This window comes from Myotis nattereri (genome assembly GCF_964212035.1).
Source record: "Myotis nattereri genome assembly, chromosome: 13".
NCBI classification, from domain to species: Eukaryota; Metazoa; Chordata; class Mammalia; order Chiroptera; family Vespertilionidae; genus Myotis; species Myotis nattereri.
Window position 1 is genome coordinate 54,193,975 of NC_138088.1, and position 19,322 is coordinate 54,213,296.

A 19,322-nucleotide genomic window follows, 5' to 3' on the forward strand; every position below is an offset into this window, starting at 1 on the left:
GGGTCATAAGTCTAGGTAAGACAAGGGAGTATCAGGGTCAAAAGAAAAATTCTAGGCCCAGTCAGCAGGACTAGGTGGTTGAGCATCGACCTATGAACCAGGGGTCACAGTTTGATTCCCGGTCCAGGCACATGCCCGGGTTGCAGGCTCCATCCCCAGAAGGGGGTGTGCAGGAGGCAGTTGGTCTATGTTTCTCTATACGCGATGTTTCTATCTCTCTCTTCCTCTCACTTCCTCAATTTAAAAAAACAAAAAACAAAAAACAAACAAAAATAAACCCTTATTTTTTTCTAAGAAAAATTCTAAAGAAAAAGGTGCTTCACTAGCCTTTGGGATCTGAGTTCTGCAAACCCAGGCTACCTCTGCTTCTCTTAGGATGTCTCCTTTTTCCACTCTGACCTCAAATTTAGCTTTCCTTTAGCTTTTGTGTAGAAGAAAAAAATCCCAGAGATTAAGTGTACCTGAGGCACAAACCTATCACACTCATCCTCTGTAATTTGCTCCCACCATGCAGCTAGACTGATGTAGCTTCCTAACCCACCCCTCTTTGTCCTGGAATTTTCCCTTGTCATTTCATCATCTTTATTAATAGATTTACATGGTAAATAGTTCTTCCAGTTTGATGCTAGGGTAACAGCTGTACCATCTTTTAAAAAAGGTATTTCTTTTACTAGATTACAGAGTTTGTAGGCTTTTTTCCTTCCCTCCTCCCCTTTGGCTACCAGGGAGTTCAAAAGAAAACTTCTGCTCAATTACAAGTGACTCCCCTCAGTATGTGTACATATCCTAGTCTACCTTCCCTCAAATTATACGTTGAATATTTGTATATTGGTGGAAATAACCAATTAAATAAGAGTCTCGCCATGCCTATAAAACATATTCCTACCTTCCTCCACATTTTGAAATATTCACATTTCCAAACTGACTAAAATGAAAATATTTCCTGGTGCCTCCCGCTGAAAACTCTGAAATAGTGAGTGCTTCATGTTTGATCAAGTTCATGAGTGAGGTTAAGAATGTTTCTGGAGGACCAAAAAGGTCAGGGGCAATATACAAAACTGGCAGAACACACGAAAATGTCATCCACAAAGTCCCACCAATCAACGGTGGCTACCTGAGTGCTTTAAGGACGAGATGCCGGAAAAGTCACAGCACGGATTAAGCCACAAAATGAATGATTCATTTGGAGGCTGCTAAATGCTTGTAAACCAATCTTAAGGAGGGAAAAAAAAAAACCCCACTCTTTCGGCAGCCTTTAACTTTTCTGAGAGGTGGCTGTTTGGGGGCGGGATAGAGGGGGTTCTTATAGGATAGTAACAGCAAAATTTCCAGACCGAACAAAAAACTGATTTTTTTTTTAAAGAAGGAAGCAAAGACTTCATCGTTTCATAGTAATGGTTTGGCTGGTGGTCTGCTGCTTCCAGTTTAAGAAACCAATTTACTCAATTGCTTGAGTAAGTCCCTATGTGAGAACCAGAGCCTGCTTATCAAAAACCCAAATCCTTAATACTCTAGCAACTTAAACTTGACATACAGTTGATGGAAATGCAAATTACACTGTTACAATGGGCTGAGCTCGTGGGAGTTCACAGGACTAAGTCTAAATGATTCAGACTATTAGCTCTAGTTGCTGATTAATTTTACTTCAGTTTTTCAAAGCCAGCCTCCTGGCCTCAAGAAAAAAAAACTCATAAAGGTTTCTGCTAATTCCCATGATCAGTTAACAGGGAGAAAAAAAAAAGACACACCAAATTAGTTAGGGAACAGATTTTGATGTCCAATACAAGGGTATCATGACACAAATGCAACTTGTGAGCTCAAGACTTGCTCAGATGGTCAGAGTTGGTGACAGAGCTGGAATTTCTCATCACTGGGCTCACAGGCAGAGACACTAAACTAAATGGTTGTGAAGAACAAAGACAATTTCTCTACAATTGTAACTGACGTGTAATTACTACTGTGATTACTGATTATCGTGCGCTGACTCTGCCAGGCACAGTGACTAAGCACTTTTCACATATTCACTGACTTGATCCTTAGAATAATCCTATGAGACAGCGCTTTTGTTCATCTTACTTTATAGATGAAGAAACTGAGGCCCAGAGAGGTTGGGTAATTTGTGTAAGAGCAAGCAGCTAGCAAATGGCAGAGCTAGGATCTGAACTCACGCCGTCTGGTTCCGGAGCCTGTACTCACTGCTACAGTGTTGCCAAAGCCCATCCTGAATGTCTTTGCACAAGATCATCATGCATGAAGCAAACCAGGTCTATAAAAGCCTGATTACCTACTGTTAGGTCTGATCAAATAATTGAATCGATAACGATACCCCCTCCCCTAGGAACTGACCTTTAGACCACTTGACAACCAACATTCCCTTTTGCTTAGACCACATTCCACTTGCTAAGACCATTATCCTTCCCCTCCAGACCTTCCCAGGATCTGGACCCGCCCAGAGAATTCTCCACCCAGAAAAAACCCCACCTGGAGTCCTTTAAAATCTCTGACTCCCATCACTCGGAGCTGATGCCATTTTGGTCTCAGCCCTGCTGCTAGCAGATGTAACAATGCATTTATCATTTTTTCCCCTTTTGGCTTCATGCATTCCTCCTTCGGTGACCCTAACATTTGGTGCCAAAACCCGGAATGGTGAGGGGACTCTGGGGCAACTACTATACATTGTGGTCACGCTGAAGGGGATGTTGGTTGTGAAGTGGTCTAAAGGTCAATTCTTAAGGACGGGGGTATCCATTCAATGATCTGATCAGACCCAACACCTACAACTACGTAAGTAACATGCCAGTGGATAAAAGTAACATAAGCGTTCTTACGAGAGATCCATAAGTACCTGTCCCCAGCCAGTACTTCTCACTCACATTAAAAATATTTAGTAATGATTCTAAAAAGATAACTTCACGTTAGAAGGGAGCTCAGAGGCAGAGAGGAAGAGCGCCGTGGAGAAATGAAACCAGCTTACTACTGCTCCCTGCTTCTGCCGTCACCTTCCTGCGACGCAGGATCCTCTCTAACTCACTCTCGCTGCTCTCAGTGTGAAGGGATTTTAAGCTTCTGGAACTAGTGGATTTGTTAAGTGTCCCCTAAAGTGAAAACAAAACAAAACGAAAAAGGTTAATAATGGCTTAACACAACATACAAAAGAACATAAAAAATAAAACCACCAAAACATTACCAGAATTTGAATGGAATTTGAAAATAAAATGAACTTTACATATATATATATTTTTTTCATGTGCATATCTTCAACAACACATAGTGTTGGATCATTTAAGAAGATGCTCCTGAGGCTGTCAGATGTTAGCTCTCATATCAAAAGAACAGGACAAGAACACCCCTGGATGTGCTAACCACACGGAATTCAGTGGCGGGAAGGTACCTGCACAGCGATGACTAAGATTCTGATGTGTGCTGATCCCGTTGCGTGGAGAAGAGGATGGACATTCGAACTCACCTGAGAAGCGTATCTTGAGACGGCAGCAGCCACATGCTACAGAATCAAAACCCTGGTGGCCCTAAAAAACGTGTGGCTGATTCTTCAGAGAAGCACCTTGACCGCACAATGGTGCCTCAGCTGCCAAAGGAGGCGCGCAATGCCCTCCAGTGCCTGACCCAAAGACGGGCTGCACCGGGGCTTGACTGTGAAAGAGGAAGGGTTACACTCCCGCAGGGAGGCAAGGAAGGGCCCGGCATTGGCATCGTGGCTCCAGAACCCTCACAGAGGAGGCAGTGACTGGGTGTCCTTCAGGCCCAGAGATACTGGAGGAAACGAGATGCCATCGAGCTGTGCTCCTGCTGAAATCGGTACTGACCTTCAAGACGACAGAGAACGCCCCAGGCAGCGGTCCCCTGCCCTGGCTGCTCTGGGAAGTGTGTTATGGCGGGAGAGCTATGGCTTTCCATCACCATTCCCAGTGACGTGTTGGAACAGAACACTAACTGATGGTTTGATCAGAGCAAATCAGAACCCCAAGTTTGGGACAACTCGCCTGACTTCGTGCCCGGGTGGGAAGGCAGCTTTTGTCCACCGAGGCTAACCAGCAGGCCGGCCTTTGTCATTTCGGGCTTGCTCTGTTCCCTGCTAATAACTTCCTGCGGACCCTAAGAACTCTACTCGCTAAAAATGATAACTCCTTAGCCTATAAAACAAAAAAGTTTGTAAAACCAGGTAATTACAAATCTCATAGGACACAGGCTATTACGTTGTTTTGTGTAGGAAGGTTTTTTTTCCTCCCTAACAGCATCCAGTTCTAGGAAAGCAGCCTGTGGTCAGGGAGGGCCTTGACTAACGAGATTAGGAGACTGTATGCTTCTGCAGTCAGATGCCTCACCAAACCGATGTACAGAGCACTTAGATAAGGCTCACATGTTAGTCAAGCATAAATCGCACTCTTCCTCCCACCCCACCCAAAACTACATCTTTCTGCTTTTCATTTATCGCGAATATTCGTAAAATACATTCAAAGGAGCACCACGTTACATGTAACACGATAACAGCTCAGTTTATAATTTAAAAATTATTTGCTTTACTTCACAGTTAACAAGCAGGTCTGTATCTACTTATCGTAAGGAAGGATAAATACTGAGAAGGAAAACAGAACTGAAGCCAATTCTGATACATTTTTGGACATGTACTAAAAACACCATTTCCAACTCACTTGTGTCTATAATTTTAAAAAACTTACCAGCTGTATTGTATGTAAGCAGATATTACTTAACGGAATGGCCATTATTATTTAAACAACTCATAAAACCACACTGTTTGAATGTCAAGGACATTCTGTATGATTTTCCTAATGGCTGGAGTTAATGGCTATCTTTTATGGAAGAATTTATCCTTCATAATATTCTCTATTTTTCATTTAGGTGACAGCATTATTTCCTCAAATTCTTGACTATGATGAATGACCCTCTCTTCACCTGATACCGAAGGAACCCATTTTCAAGTTCGAATCCTTGAATCCCACTTTCCCTTCACTCACTGACTGATAGGGTTGATTCAGCTAATACATAAGTACATTTTAGATATGGAGGCAATTATGGGAGAAAGAAAGGTTTCTGCATGACTCTCAACTGAAATAATAAAGGAGCTCAGCTAATAAAATACGAAGATTATCTTAATTATCCATTTACACTATAATCATAGATTGTGAGAACCAGAAATTAACTTGGGAGCCATGGGGTACGTACAATTCCTTCACCTTACAGAGGGGAGAGCCTCGCGGTTTGGGCCAGATCCCAAGACAAGGCAGTGATAGGGCGGGGCCTTGACCCTGGCTCTTCTAATTCCCAAATCAGTTCTCTATCTCTACTCTGACCCACTTGGATCATGGACCGACCAATCTTAGTCCCCACGTTGGTGAAATGTTCATAATACCAAGTAATCTAATTGTCAGGTGGAAAAATTAACTATTCAACAATTTCTGGGTATTTTGAAAAACTGGAGATGTTCGAGAAAGACCTGTAAGAGAATTTTTTCAAATTTTTTCTTTGATTTGGAGGCAACTGCATTTGAAGAGAGACATTTAGATTCATTTGTCTTGATTGAAACTTCAGAAACTTGCCATATCCACTTTGACTTTAAAATGACTGTGGAGACTCAAGATAACCCTTGTGTGACTATAAGAAATGAATATATCATTTTTAAATCTGCGATGTACACCATTTTTAAAAAATGAAGCATAAATAGGTTTAGAAAAATAAGTCCCGTCAACACGGAGACTTTACAAATTAGCTGGAAAACTGGACAACTCAAAATAGAGTGAGGTTTTCCAAACCAGAGATTTCTTTTCTACGCAGGTGCTAACTTTGAACAATAGGCCAAACCTCTAAGTCGTGGTGTCTCTTACCACTCAGGTCCCGTCTCATTCACTGCGGCAAACACACCGCTGATTTTACCCCTGGTCTCTGTCCCACCACAGTACTGAACAGGCTGTTTCCTGGTTTCCTGGCACCTCTCGGTCACTTTCCATCTCAGGGTATAATCTGTAGGCTTTTCCTATTCTTTTCCTGTTTATCACATGTCACACTGTGAGGCTGATGTCATGTGCTTTACTGGGCACTAAATCTGACCATCCTAATAGTCTGAACTCCAGCAAAAAGCACGAATATAGCCCCTCGAATAGGGGCTTCTTTTTTCTCTCTCTCTCACAAGAAGTTGTATGGTTTCTTGGCACCAGGTGGCTGGGCGTGTCAAGTGACCCATCACCCCTCAAAGGGACTTCTATGGGGGCAGAGGAGAGTTGCCATTGGGCAAAGAAGAGCAGGGGAGGACACGGCGAGTTTCACTTTTATATAAACCAAAACAATTTACTGCAAAAAAGTAATATTGTCAGAGTAACAGCTATGATGATACATCAATGCCAGATGAGGGGGAGAAGCCTAGTGCTAAATCCAGGACGAGGAGGAGAGGGGGCGATTTGCAGAGGGGGAAAAGATGTTTGGACAGTTTTTATAATTTGTAAATTATTTCACAAAAATTTATTTCAGAAATTTCTCTCCTTGAAGTGGCACAAAATTACAGTGAGTGGGATTGTATAGCGCACGTGGTCTTTAAGAGCAATGCTGCAATCAGCAAACTTGCCACCCTCCGGCATTATCAGGGGGCAGCACACCCTGGGCTGGGCACTCCAATGTCATATGGATCCCACATAGATGTCTGATTTTTCAAATAAACCTAATCTTTTAGAAGTCACACTCAGTACGGTTGATTCTTTCACTGATGGTCAAAACTCTACTCTAGACCTCACAGTGCCTGGGGGACATTTTCTTGAACAGGAATTAGCATTACAATGTAGAGGCAACAAAAAAGACTGCTATTGCCCTGGCCTGTGTGGCTCAGTTGGTTGACCATCATCCTGTGTACTGAGGGGTCACTAGTTCGATTCCCGGTCAGGGCACGTGCCTGGGTTGCAGGCTCGATCCCCCGTAGGGGGCATGCAGGAAACAGCCGATGTTTCTCTCTCTCTCTCTCTCTCTCTCCCTCTCCCTTCCCCTCTGTCTACAATCAATAAAAAAATATTTTTTAAAACAGGGACTGTCACAGTTCTTAACAGAACACTGGATCACAACATTTTCTCATCAAAGAATCCCTTTGCTCACAGCCACATACTTTATCAATGGTTTTAATACTTTACTCTGTAGGCAGACCAGCATGTGAGCCACCACTACACCCCTCTCGAGTACCAATCCCACTCACCTAACACTAAAGCTCACTAATTAAGCCATTCTGAGTTAAGTCTATTGTTTCCTGCTTGATGAAAGTAATTTTGTTTACCACAATTAGGGGATGTCTACATGCAATGCATAATTAGCCCAGTAACCACAAACATGGGAATATCAATTCGTACCTCCGCCCCCATGTTTGTTGACTTACTGTGCATAATGACTGGTATGGAGACTGTAACAGGATCTGAGAACAGGGCTCTTAGCATCTGAAACATTCCCTAAGTGAGGCGTTTGTCTCTGAGAGCAACCGCTGGAGAGGGCAGCCCTCATTTATTCTGCTGGCAAAAGCTCATGTCTGCTGGAAAGGAGACATATAGCTAGCGGTGGGCATCGAGTGTGTTCTCCAAAGGCTATGAATTAGTTTTAGAAAATAAAATTAGTAACACAAAGGAAGGGGCTTTTATTCTCCGGCTTACCATCAAATCGTTTTCCTAAACCGTGAAAACCGCAGACCGTGACCCTGACACGAACATATTTGGGTAGAAGCTCAGATTTACAGTGAGATACCAAGAATTCCACTTTCCTGCCCCAAAGTTAAGAGACTCTGCGATACTTCTGTTATCAATAAGCAAGTACCCATCCTCACGCCTGGCCAGACATTTCATCTTCAAGCTGTAATGCCAGGATTGGAGGGCAAGAACAAGAAACAACGATTTTGGCGAACCTGGGGCCGCTCTTTCAGAATGCAAACAGCTGAGTATTGATACATTAATAAGCCACCCAATGGAGGAGCCCATCACACAATCAAGTAAACTATCAAAAGAAATGAGGCTACTGCCAATGGAAATAAAACATATCAAGCCAATTATTCACGAAAATCGATTTCAAAAACATTCTCCTTTCATTTCCCCATTAGCTGAGTAATACACTGAGATCTATTCTTACCAGTATTCCTTTTAATTCATTCACTGCACTTTCAGAGCCTTTGGGAGATTCTGGCTACAATGGAAAAAAAAAGAAAAGTTACTGAGTAACTCATTTTAAAAATATAAACAACCAGTTTACATGACAAAGTGTTGGCAGCTTATAGTCACTGTTTTTTGAAAATTAGGTCCATGTCTTACTGTTAAGAAAAAATATTAGACAGGGTAGTGCTCCCAGATGGCAGCTGAGTAGAAAATTAGAAGTCATATTCAAAGTAAAAGGACTCAAGCCGCCATGTTCTAAATATCATTTTGTTACTTGTTTGTCATCAGACACAGAAAAAAAAAACTGGCAAACACCAGACTGCAAAGACTTAATTTCACGTTATTCCGAGTGTCTCACAGCAAGCCTCTCCACGCGGGTCGCTGGGCTTCCACCAGCAAGTGAGGGCCAGGAAGGCTGCAGAGCAGAAAGCAAGCGACAGGGCAGGAAACCTCTCTCAGCCCCATGGGCTCCGGGCAAAAGCCAGGGAGAGACCAGCGCACATTGTTTTGTGAATTTCACAACAGGACTGAGTCGGAGAAGGGACCTGCAAAGAACCGGCTTACAGGAGAACGTGAGCACCCCTGGCTATGAAACAGGAAAAGAGCCCGACTGGTGTGGCTCAGTATTTGAGTGTCAACCTATGAACCAGGAGGTCACGGTTCGATTCCCGGTCAGGGCACATGTGAGGGTTTCAGACTCGATCCCCAATAGGGGGCTTGCAGGAGGCAGCTGATGGATGATTCTCTCTCTCCCTCTCCCTTCCTCTTTGAAATAAAAAAAAAAAAAGAAAAAGAAAAAAGAAAACACAGTAAAAGACCTCAGAGAGTGTGTAGTCTGACCACTTCATCTTACTTATAAGGAAAGTTACACCTGGGGAAGGTTGTATTTGAATCAGTGTCTTGATTACAAGCCCAGGTCTCTCCTGGCTACACCATGAACAAAACCATTTGCGTAAGTTCTGGGTATTATATGGACTGGCCCCATCATACCTACCAGTCTCTGTGGATCCCTCACCTCATTTACCGGAAGGGAAATTTAGCATGAGGACCTCAGGAAAAGATCAAAGAAGACCTCTGACCTCCCCCTTCCCGGAGGCGAGAGAGGCAGAGAAAGCCCGCCCGCCGGACAGTGCAAGGACCCTCAGCCGCTAGTCCCTGGGAAGATGCGAAGGCTGATTCCCAGCAGGAAATGGGAGGTGATTCTTAGCAACATATAACCCTCTTCTCTCAAAACACAGTCAGAAGAAGACCCCCTGCCAATGTTTAAAAGTGGACCGTCACCGAAAAGGGAGAGAGGGAGGAGGAAGGAGAGAGGTTTGCTGCGCTGGTTGGTGCACCTGAGACGAAGGCATTCTCCTTCCCTAGCCTAGGACTTCTGTGAGACATGCATGCCATCGGTGCCAGCCAACAGTGCCAGGCCCAAGCTCTCATACACGCATTCCCACCACACCAGCACGGCCAACGCCATCCAGGAATTTGGGGAATACGCAGCTGGAGTTCTGCAGGTGACAAGCGGTGACTTCCAAACGAATGCCCTGGCTAAAGGCACACTCCAGCGTGCCGGCGGCGTCAGCCTCGGAGCCTGGGCCGCATGCGCGCACACTTGGGACGTGCCCCGCTGGGCAGTGGCCGCCTGTTGTAAAGGGGACTGACCAGGCCATCCAGCACTACAGCTACACAATTTCACAATTACCAGCGAAAAACCCTCTCGTCCACTGATCCTTGTTCAGCTGTCTTCCAGGTTTGGAATTGACATTGAATAATGTGTAACTGTTGGAAGAGTACATACAGAACACGGATTACTTATCATTTAAGAAGCTTTCAAGGTTGTTTCTTTCTAAAGTAATCTGGCTTCTTTTTAACACAGCTTTATTTTTGTGTTTTGTTTTTTCCTATAGCAATAGCTTGGTTTTGCTTGTTCTTCCCCAAATAGTGGTGCCGTGTTAAGTCCTAAGAGTGTATTCTTTCCAAGGTTCCGCCTGGACTCTGCATTTTGGAGTGTTTGCACACTTGATCCCATTTGATCGGACAACAACCCGGGAGTCAGGCAGGGCAGGCGCTGTTCCCCGTCTGGGAGGACCAAGCCTGGGTGCAGGGGCGTGTGAGGCTCCCCCTCCCACAACAGTGCTCCGTCCTCAGGCGCCAGACACCAGCACTGAAACAGCTGTACTCGGTTGCTCCTTCTGCTCTACGCCCTGCCCCCGACTTTGAAACTGGCTTTCAGAGCAGCAGCACAAGACGGACTCACCCCCCCGTGGTCAGGGAGTTTCCACGTCACCGCATGTCAGTCTACACTTGGAGCTGCGTCTTCTTTCCAACCCCCTTTCCGTGTTCAGCCCACACCGTGGCCATGCTTGCCTGGCCTGGCCATCTTGCCTGCCTGTGGCCAAGTGGCAACTGTCACAGCCCAGCAGAATTTGTATGGAACAGTTTCGCTACCTGGGGACATCGAAGCAGCTGAAGAGAGGCATCTTTGGAGTAAGGAAGAACCTAAGGTTTGTTTTAAAAGTAGAAGAAAGAGAACCAACCCACTGATATCTTACTAAAGTGAAAAAGTAGTTTTCCCCCAAGAAAAAAGGGTCAGGCCCTGGCCAGGTGGCTCAGCCGGTTGGAGCATCGTCACATACACCAAAAGGTTGCAGGTTCGCTCCCCGGTCAGGGCACGTATCTGGGTTGTGGATTCGATCCCTGGTTGGGGTGCATTCAGGAGGCAACTGATTGATGTTTCACATCGATGTTTCTCTCTCTCCCTCTCTTTTTCCCTCTCTTTCCCTCCCTCTCTCGATAAAATCAATAAAAATCATGTCCTCGGGTAAGGATTTTTTTTAAAAAAGAAATATCCAAAACCCCATTATGGGGCCTACTGCAATGGGACAGGTGTACAAGGGGAAGCACTGAACTAGACTCCTAGGGCTTCGCGGGTCCTGGGACTCCATGTGGTCTTCAAGTGTAGAAGGCAGCTGATGACAGACACACACAATCTCTCCTTGAAGTGACCGGGAATCAGTGAAAAAAACCATATAAATCTCACTATTTCTCAAAAGTCGTCCTAGGTCTGTTCTGGCATCAGTATGTGACCCGGGCCCCTAGCTCCTGTCCCCCGACACAGACACAAGTAGAAGCCTCAGGAAGGCAAGAATTTTTGTCTCTCCTGTTTATTGCTTTATCCTCAGTGCCTAAAGCAGTGCCTGGCATACATCAGGTACTCAATAAGTACTTGCTAAATTACACAAAATAGCCGGGAATTAAAGAAAAGGAAGAGTAGTGCCATAACTGTTATCTGTTTGGTATAACAGTTCCTCTCAGTGTCTCTCTCAAGTCGATGGCAGCATCCTACAAGAACAGGACTTCGTTTCCATGGTGATATAGGGCTACCCTGGGTCAAACAGAGTCCTCCAGAAACCTGCTTATGGAAATGAAGGCTTTTATGACACATTAGCCTTATCCTAAGATGCGACAGTCAGTCCGGATACAACTTGCATCACATTTCGAAATTTCACATTCAAAGCAAGAAACATCCGGGGGGAGAGAAAGCATTTAGTCATTCTATACCTGTGCCTTCGGCCTCGCCGCCTGGTTAACGGGTCTAAGATGAACTCCCTTCTTAATCCTGTCCATCATCTCTTCAACGGCTTGCCTCTTCAGATCCGTGACTTCTTCAGCTATTCAGAGAGCACACACAGAAATCATCTTAGATTACAGGAAAACCGCCACGTCCTATTTGTGGTGGCTTAGATTGTACTATGTAATGAACTGCAGTCATTTTTCAGACAAAGTCACAAAACACCAACAATTTAAGGTTAAGAATTACCAGATAGCAACATATTTTTCAAAAAAGTCTTTTAAGAAAAGATCTGCTTTGAAAAATAAGCGTTGTAAATTTTGAGGTCTAATTTGCAGCCTGGAAATCAATAGCGGCTCATCTGTGTTAGGCAATTAAGTGGATTTTGTTCCTTTTGTCAGCAGAACGTGAGACCTGAGTTTCTACAGGTCTTTAAAAAACCAACTTTGTAGCAAACCCCAAATAATCATTCATCTTTGTCTCAAAGATATTTTTATAAGTCATAGTACATCCTATGTCACAGAAATCAGCCCGAAGAAAAAATAACTATCAAAAAGCCCATATGAAAATAAATGATCAAAATGATTCTTTTACTTCTCAAAAGAAATTAAGTCAAAAGATGAGCAGCAAAGAGATAAAAATCTCTTTTTTAAATTGCCATCTTTTGTTTAGGAATCACACGGGAAGGAAACATTTAAGCAAACCTTTTTCAAGTCTTTTAAAATTGTCAATGTTAAAAGCAAACACACACCTAGAAATGACTGCAATTGAGTAATCAAGTTTGATTTAAAAATTTCAATGGTCTATTGTCTAACCTTTGCACCATTTTGCTGCAAAAACAATAAGGCTGTTGAAATATGTGTCAATTAGATGAATGCAACTGCGGGGAGCTTTAACCTGTTGATCAGAATACAGAAATTTGTCTCTTTTGCAGAATAGCTTGACCAAAAAGCACGGAATCATTTTTGGAATATTTATCACTATTTATGCGATTCTAGATCTCGTGTTTACCTCCACCCAAGGCACCGCAGCCAATATAGTTACGTTAAAATATTTCATAAAGACCTTCTAATTAGCATCTTTAATAAGACTCTACATGGTGGGGCATCTAGCGGCACTCAACAAGAATCTACCTACTGACTGACTTTGTAAGTTTGGGCTTTAAGTGGCTATTAATATTTTTATTATTTGAGCAGGAAGAGCTACGCCCCAAAAGAATGGTTTCTAAATGGAGACGACCACAACTACATCCCCAAGCTAACTGACAGTAGGGGCAGGCTTTGCCCTAAGAAGGCATAAACCATGGCTTCTTTTTCTGCTATATGGCCGAAATTCACTAGCAGAAGGTTCCAGAAATGATTACTTGGGCTTAGTCACAAAGTTGGGTTTTTTCAGAGTCCAGAAGGTTCCATTCTCCACACTCTGTGAGTGCCGTAGTGAATGGGATCACTGCTACATTCATTGCATAAACCTAGGTTTCCTGACGCAGTCCTTCTTTCCAATAGTACTGTCATCCTCACAAGCCATTGGAATGCTGGGAATTAAAATAGCCAAACAGCATTTTTCATATCCACAAGATAAAAAAAAAAAAAAAGAAGTGGGAAAAATGGCACCAAAGTCAGAACTCATCCACTAGGAAATGAAAAGGACAAAACTGTGGGTTGATCAACTATGAGCCCTTAAGTAATATTTTCCTGGGCAGCTTCTGCTGATGGCTCACCAACACCAACAAGGGGACAAAGAAGAAAATTATTATGGACAGAAATTCATTCATTCATTCGTTCATTCACTCACTCACTCACTCACTCACCCATTCAAATGTGAAGACCTAAAATAAAGCACTGTGCAGTGCTTTTGCTGACCCTATTCAAAACCAAAGGAGATAAAATCCAGACCTGTCGTTCAAGCACCTAGTATGGGTATGGAATTTCTTCCTAGGAATTAAAAACAAAAAAAATACAAAAGACACATTTGACGTTGGAAAAAGCTGCCATTTGGAGTGAGACTTGGGAAGAGCTCACGGTGACAGTGCCTACAAACAGATTAGCGCTCTGCAAGGAATGACTGAAATCCAATTAAATGCACCACACAAAACTAGTTAAGGCAGACAGATGGAGAATTATGGTCAACACCATTCAAATCTGCTGCAGCATCTAACATAGCAGGAATTTAAAGTAGTTTCTTACTTTTGCTTGCCAGCATCATAGTGATAATTCAGAGCAGTGCCACGATCTGGACTGTGTACTGATTCTACACCAGACTTTGATTTCTCTGTCTTTTTCAAATGTAAAGGCTTAATTGGTCTTAAGGAAAAAGAAATCACTCTATCAGAGTCCCTGCTCGGGCACAATACGAGGGCAACGCTGGGTTAGCTACACAAGCTTTCTTTCTCCCTGACCCTGTTTGTGAACCAGCAAAAAGCAATCTATACGAACTTCTCAACTGCGAAGCTGTTCTAATAAATCTGCAAGAATCGCCCACGGAGAGCTCGCCGTCTGTTTTGTAATTCTCTCTGCAATCATGCAGTTGGTAATTGTCTCACAAAAGCATGTAATCAGGGGGACAATAGAAATATGCAGGGGACTGGAGATTAAAGAAAGGGGACAAATGAAGACAACAGGTCTAATGTTATTGAACTGCCACAGGGAAATAAAATCAAATGTTCTTTGAGTTAGTGCTTCAAGGTCAGTCTTGGATCAGAAAGCTATGTGTAATTAATAGAGGCTTAAATCTTAAGACCCACTTGAAAAATAATTCCTTAAAAAAAGAAAAAGAAAGGAAGAAAAAGACCCACAGACAAACCATCACCTTCTTGCTCAATAAAGTCTTTTATTATGACCTAGAAGAAACTAAAATGAATGTTTAATGCCAAAGGATTACTTTTCTCTTTCAGAAACATTTTTTTCTTAAAAGGCATTAAAAAAAAAAAAATCAATGCCACCATGACGCACAAAATTTCTATAGAACACATCATGGTTGAACGAGTCTGAATTTGACCCGAGGTCATAAAGTTAAGGAAATTTCCTTAACTACAATGATCACAACAGCCTGCCGAATCAGGACTCCTGCCCCACAACAGGGTGGTTAGGACATTGTCCAATTTTTTGTTTATTTCTTTTTAGCTAACATGTTGGGTATTTTCTATATGCTAAATATCACTCTAAATGTTTTACATGTTATTCATTCTCACAACTCTATGACATAGGAACCACTATTATCCCCACTCTATGGATTAGTAAACTGAGGTAAGAAAATATCAACCAACTAATGACCTAAATATGTGAAATCTCAGAATGTGTCCAATAACTGCATTCTTATCAAAATTAGTTACTAACTTCAAAGTCTATAATGATTTCTTATATTTAAACCTTAAAACTAGTATATTATTCCACAGACCTTCCCTACCATTAAGAGCCATAACCTACCAACAAAAGTTTCTCCATTCATCAGCTCTGAAAGGCAAACCAACTGAATAGTAAAAGCCACCATGAGAAGCTAACATTAAAAAATGATGCCGTAACCGTTTTGGCTCAGTGGATAGAGCATCGGCCTGCGGACTGAAAGGTCCCAGGATCGATTCCGGTCAAGGGCATGTACCTTGGTTGCAGGCACATCCCCAGTGGGGGCTGTGCAGGAGGCGGCTGGTCGATGTTTCTCTCTCACTGATGTTTCTGACTCTCTATCCCTCTCCCTTCCTCTCTGTAAAAAATCAATAAAATATATATATTTTTTTAAAAATGCCATTGACAGCCAGGCTGGTCCCTTCATTTCACATGTAAATTCCAAAGTGTCACAGAGGAGCCCAGTGTTTGATGCTCTCCATTCGCTCATCATGCATTTAATCACTGTTGATGTGATTATTCATTCAACAACCATTTTTCTGTGTGAACTATTAACAAGACACGCTAAATAACTACCTCGCCGGACAGAGAGAGAGGCTCCAGCCACGTGTGGCTACGGCACACATCGTTTAAGGCGGTATGATTTTAGAGAGGTTCCCATTTAAAATCTCATGAGCAACTTCTGTGTCAGTAACTCTACTTAGATTCCCAAGTACAATGCAATAGCTCCAGGATAAGGGCGGAAATACCATCACGTTTCCTGAATTGTAACTGAAACGTCATTTTCATAAGGAAAAGTATGGTTTCTGACATTGGGGGTTAATAAGTTCTAGAATACTTTCTTTCCATGTAAGGGTGCTGAGCAGGTTAACAAGCTAATGATGTCATTTACTTAGGAGAGGAAAACATTTTGTTCTGACTGCCCTCCTGACCCTCCCAGACTTATCAACTGTCCCAAAACAAGATCGAAACAATTTTAATTCCAGGGTCAGCGAAGGTGCAGAGCCAGGAACCCAGGAGCAGGGCTGTCCTGCAAATGGCCAAAGGCAGAGCTTTCTCTGAGTCGGGCCACGCCCTGTGCAAAGCAGAATTTGCCTTTCAGCTGCATTACTGTGCAGAGGAATAGACTACAAAAGGCTACAGGAATCAGGGACAGAAAGTCGATTCGCACACATGAAATACAACAAGCGTACGGATTGTTAAAAACGTGTACATCATCAACCACTGAAAGTAAAGCAAGGGGTGGGGAGAGGGGGGGAGGGGGAGAATTACTTGTTTCCGGTTGAGCTGCCTTTTCTTTCTTAGCACCACTGCCGCTGGGGTGGGATCGCTTCCGGATCATGGACATGAGGGATCTTTCGGAGAAAGAAAAAGATTGACAGGAGATTACTGGACGCCTTATGATCCAAGAGATGACATGTATAGATTCTAAAGGATCAGTAATATCCAACTCTTCTCTTAGGTATACTAGTATGAATGTACCAGGAGAATTTAAGCAGCTTACTTTCCACTTTTAATGAATTAGCAAACTTTTCATCACTTCAGGGAAAAGGAAGGTGTCTCATCCTTTCTGTGTTAAATCAATTACTGAAAGATGGGGACTGCTATAACTACCCTTATGATGCATGCACATTTACAAAGTAAAGCAGATACAGAAAAAAAATTCAATATCCGTATCTAAAATTCCAAAATACTCTGTATGCCACACGTGTGAGGGAGAGGGAAGGATGAAAGAATTAGGGGTTGTTTTCAGTAAATATCCATTTGGGAAACAGAGGCATAAAATAACCTGAATCTGTGTCACACAGACCAGATACTTAAGGATAAAATACATGTAAGAGTACTGTCCCTTTGGTCTATGACATAGACTCTATGTTTTAAAAATCTGCCTAAAATGCAAATCATGATACATTTGACCACATTAAAATTTTAAAGCCTCCATGTATTAAAAGACACCATAAAGAATAAAAAGAAATTCTATAAATCAATGAGGGGCAGGGGGGGGGGGTAGGCAGATAACCCAACAGAAAAATGGACAACACTCTTAGAACTTTGTAAAGGGCAATGTCCAAATTTCCAGTACAGATACCAAAAAGGTACTTGACTTCATGCGTTTTTAGAAAATACAAATGAAGCCCTCACTGCCATATTGCTACACATTCATCCAGTAGGTCAGAAGTTTTAAGTCTGACAATAGCAGGGGGAGGGTTCTGCCTAATCACTGGCCTCCCCTTAGCTCCTCACAACACCCTATAATGATCGCACCTCTAGTTCTGGGAGGAAATTTGGAGAGTCTCTTTGCAATGCTCAGACTATTTGTATGTATTTACATAAAGGAAGTAAGAATATATGGTCATCACTGTAAACCACCTCAGTGGAGAAAGACTGGTATGGTACCCAGAAGAAAATCGCATGTAATATCAGAGAAGAACATCTGTCAAGGTGGGGCTTAGACCACACAAAAAATAGGGAGGGGGCGTCTCACAGACCACGTGAGAAGACCAGGACAAGACCCCTGGGACCAATAATCCAAACCACTGTCTAAAATCTCCCCGTTTCAAATGAATGGATAAAAGCTTCGAGCAAGTGCCCTCCAAAGATGGAACAGTTCAATGGAACATATTCACCTTGAAATTCTTTTTTTTAAATATATTTTTTATTGATTTCAGAGAGGAAAGGAGAGGGAGAGAGAGAGAGAAAAATCAATGATGAGAGAGAATCATTGATTGGCTGCTTCCTGCACACCTCCTTCTGGGGATCAGGCCCACAACCCGGGCATGTGCCCTTGACCAGAATCGAGCCCAGGACCCTTCAGTCCACAGGCCAACGCTCTATCCACTGAGCTAAACTGGCTAGGGCTACCTTGAAATTCTTTAAGAAGGGTTCCTCGTGCCCACTGTGATGTGTAATTTTATGAGTCAACTTGACTGGGCCAGAGGGCACTCGGATATATGCTCAAACATTATTCTGGGTGTTTCTGTGAGGATTCTGAATGACATTAATGTTTAAAGTGGTAGTCTCAGTAAAGCAGATTGCCCTCTCTAATATGAGTGGTCCTCACCCAATCAGTTGAAGGCCTGAAGAGAACCAAAAGGTGACCCTCCCCCAAGTGAGAGAGAATTCCTCCTTCCTGACTGCCTTGGAAGTAAAACATCTGTGTTCTCCTGCTTTCAGGCTCAAACTGAAAGCACTGCCTCCTCCTGAGTCCTGAGCCTGCTGACCTGCAGACTGGAACTATACCATAGGCTCTCCTTGGTCACCAGCTTGCTGGCTCACCCTACAGATCCTGGGTCTATGCCCATAATAATGTGAGCCAATACTTTAGAATAAATCTCTTTATATATATATATATATATGTGTGTGTGTGTGTGTGTGTGTGTGTGTGTGTGTACACACACAGCGTGCACACCCTATTGGTTCTGTTTCTCTGGAGAACTCTGACAAATACACTAATACAACCTACCCCTTTCCCGTGAGCCACACCTTCCCAGGACCTGTATAAAATGACTAAAGTATGTATGCCTTCTTCTTCTCTTTCCTCTCTCCCACCTGTGCCCTCAGTTAAATGAGCAGGAAGATGAAGGAAAAGCAAGAAAGCTACTTAAAGTAGTCACAGGCCCTGGTCTTTTCCCCCCACTTTCATTGCTACCCATGACCCTCATCATCAGAGTAAAGCAAATGGCTCAGGAACAAAGTTAGAAAACCTTGACTAGAGGATTCAAAGTCCACTGAAACTCAATCTGTATTCAAGTAAATTTCTCTGACAAGAAGGTTATCCTTACCAAAAAAAAAACCTCTTTCTACTGAGAAAGTATGTCTTCTACTATTTAAATTCATCTTAAAATAAAAATTATTCATGTTATTCAATGAATGTTCTTTAAAGGGCCTTATCGAAGAATTCACACTTTAGACATATGCATTTCTCAATTTAGCTGTAAAGTACTCTTTGGAAAAATATTCTATTTAGGTTATACTTTACTTTGAATCTGAAGGGCTCTCTTGATTTCTGAGACTAAAAATTAAAGGCCAACAGCAAGACTATAATCGCTTTTTAATAGTTCTCCCTCTCATAGACAAAAGTGACCTTCTTATCAGCTCAAAACTCCAGACCTTAGAGAAAGATCAAAGTGATGGATTTCCTGTTGTAAATGTCAAATTCAGAATATCTCCATCTCCTACCGACTTAGCAACCCAGGAGAGGAAGAATTTAAAATACCTGAAATTCTTTCAATTGACTCCTGGATCGATCGCGTGTACACATTATTTTGCTTT

The 19,322-nt window shown here is 42.7% G+C and overlaps 1 protein-coding gene across 4 annotated transcripts in view; it reads right to left on the reverse strand.

Annotated features, from left to right (window-relative positions):
• SHTN1 (shootin 1) overlaps nucleotides 1-19,322 on the reverse strand; it is an 85,969-nt gene that overhangs the window by 14,732 nt on the left and 51,915 nt on the right. For 2 of the 4 annotated variants that reach the window (XM_081105382.1, XM_081105381.1), the window contains exons 12-14: nucleotides 16,323-16,405; nucleotides 11,700-11,809; nucleotides 8,125-8,178 (exon numbers count right to left, since the gene is read on the reverse strand). In XM_081105382.1, coding sequence (XP_080961508.1) covers nucleotides 8,125-8,178; nucleotides 11,700-11,809; nucleotides 16,323-16,405 — 247 coding nt within the window. Of the gene's footprint in view, nucleotides 1-2,974; nucleotides 3,096-8,124; nucleotides 8,179-10,044; nucleotides 11,551-11,699; nucleotides 11,810-16,322; nucleotides 16,406-19,322 lie in introns of those variants that run through there. The other 2 variants (XM_081105379.1, XM_081105380.1) reach the window with 2 other exon arrangements.